Genomic DNA, 6,459 nt, shown 5'->3' with positions numbered 1-6,459 from the left:
GAAGAGACGAGAAGCTAACTTTAGAGATTTGCTGCCGGCTGCCGATTAAGATGACCTGGGATTTACTAGCATTTATAGACAACCCACTCGATTTACTCCATGAACTAATTAAGTTCAGGTCCGAATTCAAACGAGTGATAGCCCCCGATATGTCATCAACAGAGGTTGACGTATAAATCTGCAAGTCATCAGCATAGAGATGGAAAGACAGCGAAAGCAAATCTGTCAATGAGTTTATAAAAATGGAAAAAAGTAGAGGAGAAAGAACACCACCTTGTGGGACACCAGCACTGAGACTGCACCAAGAAGAACACTTACTATCAATACGTACACACTGTTTACGGTCATAGAGGTATGAACGAAACCAATTTAAATCATTACAGGATATATTTATGGAATCAAGAATAGCCAGAAGAATTTCAAAATCTACTGTATTGAAAGCATTAGAGAAATCGAGGAATGCTAAGACAGTTACTTTTTGTTCATCCATACCGCATCTAATATCATCGCAAATTTTAACAAGGGCTGTAGTAGTACTGTGTCCAGGACGAAATCCAGATTGATAGGGACTTAAAATGTTATTTTTCCCAAGAAATAGAGATAGTTGCCCATGAACAATGCGCTCCAGGACTTTTGACAGGAAAGGTAAAATAGAGATAGGCCTATAATGAGAAAAAGATGAAGGTTGGTTAATTTTCGAAATAGGTATGACATGTGCCAGCCGCCACACATTAGGGAAAGAGTAAGAGAAGAGAGAACTATTAAAGATATGGCAAAATACAGGTAATACATAAGCAAGAGCTAGCATAATCATTTTGCGACTAACACCATCACTACCAATGGCATCAGATTGGATAGCCATAATATGCTTTTTGACATCATCAGCAGTGACAGCGTCAAAATTGAATACTGCATGGTTAGGTTTAGGCTGCAAAGAAATTTTATTCAGGGTCCGAGCTCTGGTTACGTCATCTAATATTGCGAACATATTGCTTTTAAAATCTTCTAAATACTGGAAATAGATTAAAAATCATATTGGTGGTGTTAAGTATCGCATTAAAGAAATACTTCTATTATGTGTTCCGATTGACGTCCGAAGTCCATTATGAGAGAGTACATCGTCTTCGTTCCGTGTTCACCGCTAGATGGCGTTGTACCTACCCGTAACCTGCGCCTGCGCCTCAAGCGCCCTCCGTACGAAGCTGAGGGAACTAAGTTACTTACGACATGCCGCCATGTTCTCTGATCATTGTTGCGTCGTTCGTCGAACCGTGCGGTCGACTGCTAGCATTGGCTTAAGATTTAACTTTTGAGTTTAAAGTAAAAAGTTAATATCGTAATTAAATTATTTTTAAATTAAATTATTTTTTCTCTTTAAAAATAAAAGTGAATAAAAGTGTTAGTGTATCTATTCGTAACCAATCGTTTTAAATATGGAAAACGATTTAATAAGTGCGCCGAACGAGCCTTCAAGGAAAAGATCAACTCCGGGCCCCTCGACTTCCTCGTCAAACAGTTCAGACGATTCCTCGAACGGCAGCGAGCCGCTGAACAAACGTTGCCGACGCCGCTGCGAAAGTGCGATTTCAAAGGAGTCTGACCTTGATAGAAGATTTGAGGTATTATCTCAACAGTTGGTGAGTCATGTTAACAATATCTTAACTTCGAATTTCCCGTTAAATACTGCTGCCTCTCAAACGCTTTCTAATGCTAATCAAGGCCAACGTTTCGAGGCCAATTTACCAAATGTATCGAGTACCCTCAGTCATGATTTTTATTTGCAACCTCCAGACACAAAGACTTTTGATAATATATCGGAACTCGGTGTTTTTATCAAAGAACCTACCGTGCCAAACGCTAATCCGGATCGTGTGGCTAAAATTGTATCTTTGCAACGATTTAATTCGCCCGAGTGGAACTCTGTCCGCTATACCGATATTCAGAAAAAATATGTGGCCTACCCTGCCTTCACAGACCTTAGAGTAAATGAAGAACTCAGGCGTTTTGAAGACCCCTTGTCACCATTGAGATGGTTTCAAATGGAAAGAAGTTTTGCGGCCCTTTCTAACGCGCTTCTGGCGCAAAATGAATGTGTTAATCAATCCTTACAGGAAATAATTAACTGGGCAGGTAAGTCAGATACACAACTTACACCTAGTTCTCTATGTGTTACAATCAGTGAGTCCTTTGGTAGAGAATCTAAATATACCAACGTCACCCAGGATATCTTGCAAATAGTTTGCGGCAAGCGTGCTGAGGTCATGGAATTAAGGCGTCGCTCACTTTTGAAGCAGCTGAAGTCGAAGTACGCTCGTGAGGATATTGACAAGATTCCACCATCGTCTGAATACATATTTAATCCAGACGGTCTATCGGCCTATTTGAGTAAGATGGGGGGGCTAGATAAATTAGAGAAACAAAATCCACCGCGAACTACCCGCCCGAAATCTCCAGAGCCGTCTACCTCATCATTTCATCAGAATAAAACCTTTCATCCGCAAAATAAAACAAAGAAACATAACCAAGACAAAGAGTTTCGAACCAAAAGACATTTCACTGCTACAGAAAAAAAGAGAGGGGGACAAAAGGACAAAAGTGGAAGAAAAACAGGAAATCGAAATAAATGACTCACCGACTTTCTCAGGAGGTTGCTTACAGCATTACCGAAGCACCTGGCAGCATTACAAACCTCCAAATCCTGTGCTCAAAATAATTTCAGGGGCTCGTATTCCATTGAATCAGAGTCCACCATTGGTTATGCCAACTTCAGAAATTCTAGAAAAATTTCGAACCCCTGTATCACCAGCCATGACATGATTGATGAAATGATTCAAAAACACATTGTGGAACCAGCACCAACAACGCCCTCGTTTCTCTCACCTTTATTTCTAATAAAAAAGAACAGCAAAAAGAGTCGAGTGATTTTCAATTTAAAGGCTTTGAATTTTTATATGATGCCAAGACATTTTCATCTATTCCGTTACCAGCAGATGCCCGAATTTCTACAGCCTGCCGATTGGATGGTCAAACTGGATCTCAGTCAGGCTTATTACCACATACCGATCAAACAAGAACACAGACGTTTCCTCCGTATCAGTTACAACGGTTTCCTGCTGCAAATGACGTGCTTACCATTTGGCCTGGCATCAGCGCCGAGAATGTTTGCCACAGTCACAAACTGGACAGCAGAAATGCTCCGTATGAAAGGTCTTCGTTTAGTAGTCTATTTAGACGATTACCTGATTGTTCATCAGTGCAAAACGACTCTCCGAACTCAGGTAATGATGGCCATCAAATTCTTAACCAGCCTAGGTTGGTGTCTAAACACAGAAAAATCTGTCACCACTCCGAGAAGGACAGTAGAGTTTCTGGGAATCCACTGGGACACCGACACCAATACAGCGTCCCTACCCCCAGAAAAAGTAAGCAGAATACGCCATCATCTGCTGTCTCTCCTAGCTGCAGGCTCATGGACCCTCAAGCAGGCGCAACGCCTCTTAGGGTGCCTCAATTTTGAAACCTTCATCACCCATCGGGGAAGGTTGCATTGCCGGACGTTGCAGCGTCACTGCAATCTCCTTCGCAAAGAACCTTTAGAAACTACTCGTTTCAGCGAAGAGGTATCTATCGAACTGGAATGGTGGTTAGAGAACATCAATCAACAGAGACCGATACATCCCGTAGACAAACCGGTAAACTACTTGATAACAGATGCCTCGGATATTCAATGGGGTGCTGTAGTAAACAACAAAAATATTCACGGAGTTTGGAGTCCACATCAGAGAAGATGGCATTGCAACCTCAAAGAGATGTACGCTGTAATAGCTGCAATAACAGCGCAGGGGTCAGTCCTCAGAAAATCTTCAGTAATCGTGCAGAGCGACAACAAAACCGTTGTGTCATACGTGAAAAACGAGGGAGGGACGAAGTCACTTCCGCTGTTAGAACTGACCAAACAGCTCTTAGCCCTAGTGGACGATCTCGATGTTGTATTAGTTCCTCATTACCTTCCCGGAGTATACAACGTGGAGGCCGACGGCCTCTCCCGAAATCGAACAGCCTCCGAATGGCATCTGAAACAAGTAGAATATCAAAGAATCTTCAGCCTATGGGGAACCCCCGAAATAGATCTCTTTGCATCAAAACACGCTTACGTCGTTCCGAATTATGTTACCAGAGACTTTTCAGACTCGAACGCTTGCTATCACGAAGCGTTCAGCAAATCTTGGACATACCATCTAGCTTGGATTTTTCCACCACCGGGTCTCATCCCGCGTGTACTGCGCCACCTAAACAAAGCGGAAGGCCGGTACATAATAATTGCACCCAGGTGGACGAAACCCTTTTGGCGCCCAGACCTGAAGCGCCGAGCTCTAAAACGCCCAACGAAGATCCGGAACCTAGAGCGCAACTTGGTAGACACCTTCACGGGACGACCGCCGACTCGGGTGTCCAGCCTTCATCTGGAAGCCTGGCTCATTTCGGGTGGGACGCACTGACCGACAACTGGTCTGTCCAGGAGAAAGAGTTACTATCATCGTGTTGGAGAACATCTACTCTTCGAACCTATAAGCCCATTTGGCAGAAGTGGTTGTTGTGGTGTCAGAAACATAATTTAAATTGTCATTCTCCTAACCCAGCAGATGTAGCACGTTACTTAGCTTTTCTTTATTTAACTGAAAAATTGGCTTATCGTACCATTCTTGTTCATAAATCAACCATAGCATCTATTTGTGAAACTTCTTGCAATGTGAAGATATCGAGTAGTCACATCGTAAAACATGTTTTAATAGCGATTTCTCTAGCGAAACCGATACCGCCTAAGGCTCCCATATGGGATGCAAGAATCCTTATTAGATACCTCAAAGAAACTAATCCCGACATCAGTAATTTATACGATGTTTCTAGACGTACCGCCACTATACTACTTCTTTGTTCTAGTCGTAGAGTACACGACCTCTCACTATTACACTGCGATTCAAAGCACTTCATAGATAATGAGGATAGTATTATCTTGCACCCGGAATTTGGATCTAAGACTGATAGTATCCATCATCAGCAGTCCAGTTGGTTATTACGTAAAGCACCTGACAGGAACGTTGACCCAGTTTTCTGGCTTAGGACTTTGTCTAGCGTGACAAAAGAATACCGAAACACAATTTCTAATCTCTTTATTACAACGAGAGGGTCAGTTAGAGCAGCTAGTCCAACAATCATCGGAGGTTGGGTAAAGCGGATCCTCATAGATGCCGGTATAAAGGCCTCGCCTGGTAGCTTTAGATCGGCGGTCTCTTCCTTAAACTGGATAGAAAACTACCCCATTAATGATATTTTGTCTAAAGCAAATTGGCAACATGAATCAACATTTCGAAAATTTTATCAAAAACAGATAGATCAACCCAGCCAAAATGCTTCTGACAAATCTCTTGCGGAATATTTTTCTGCTTATTAAACTGTAGACCATATTCCTTGTTAAATTATCTCAAGTGCCCTGTAGTGGTTTACTTTGATTATTTAATATTATTCGATTGCTTAACAGTCATTCTAATCCTTATTGTATATTGCAGTGAAGCTTTGATGAATGTTGAAAGTACTCTCCAAATGTATTGTAGTATTTTCGTTGAATATTGCATAATTTAATGATTATCACATTGTTGCGTTTTATTACAAGCCACCAGGAGATAACAAACATTTCTCTCATAATGGACTTCGGACGTCAATCGGAACACATAATATGCAAATTTTACCTACCAATAAAATTTTTATTATGTTTCCATAGACGTCCGAAGTCCAGACTAAGGTCTTCCTGGTGTTTATCCTCAGCCCTTTAGTATTATGAGCCGAACAATGATCAGATACCATGGCGGCTTGTCGTAAGTAACTTAGTTCACTCAGCTTCGTACGGAGGGCGCTTGAGGCGCAGGCGCAGGTTACGGGTAGGTACAACGCCATCTAGCGGTGAACACGGAACGAAGACGATGTACTCTCTCATAATGGACTTCGGACGTCTATGGAAACATAATAAAAATTTTATTGGTAGGTAAAATTTGCATATTATTACTCCAAATAAAATATTAATTGTTTCACGAAATAAGAAAAATTGTTGAATTCGGCTAGACGAAATAGCGAAGAAATGTCTGTGATATCTCCGATTTACTTTCATTTTATTATTTAATTATTAAAGGAACCAACAGCTTGCTCAAAACATGTATTGACATATTATAGGAAAATTATAAATATTTTGTTTCTAATCAGTGTGACTGCGCAAGTTCAGACACGACGGGAACCGCGCGACTATAGAATCGCATGGAAATCGCGTGGGTCTTATTTATATGAATTATAAGTAATCGTTCAGACGTAACGGTTACCGCAACCCAACCGCCAGAAAATAGAATCGCTCTGCTCCCGCACGTTTCTATTACTATGGAGTCTTTTCTTCGCGTTCAGTGGCGTTGCGGA

At 41.5% G+C, this 6,459-nt stretch overlaps 1 protein-coding gene across 1 annotated transcript; it reads left to right on the top strand.

Moving 5' to 3' along the window:
- Positions 1-2,813: 2,813 nt before the first annotated feature.
- On the top strand, positions 2,814-5,843 carry LOC120629442. The gene has a single exon (XM_039898385.1). It carries the CDS (start codon positions 2,814-2,816, stop codon positions 4,497-4,499), a length of 1,686 nt encoding a protein of 561 aa, XP_039754319.1. The 3' UTR covers positions 4,500-5,843.
- The last annotated feature ends 616 nt before the right edge of the window (positions 5,844-6,459 follow it).

Source organism: Pararge aegeria, chromosome 14 (genome assembly GCF_905163445.1).
Source record: "Pararge aegeria chromosome 14, ilParAegt1.1, whole genome shotgun sequence".
NCBI classification, from domain to species: domain Eukaryota; kingdom Metazoa; phylum Arthropoda; class Insecta; order Lepidoptera; family Nymphalidae; genus Pararge; species Pararge aegeria.
This window is presented reverse-complemented; position numbering and strand designations above follow the sequence as displayed.

Bases quoted from the DNA above. Each gene is read 5' to 3' on its own strand.
- LOC120629442 (XM_039898385.1), top strand. From the start codon at position 2,814: ATGATTGATGAAATGATTCAAAAACACATTGTGGAACCAGCACCAACA.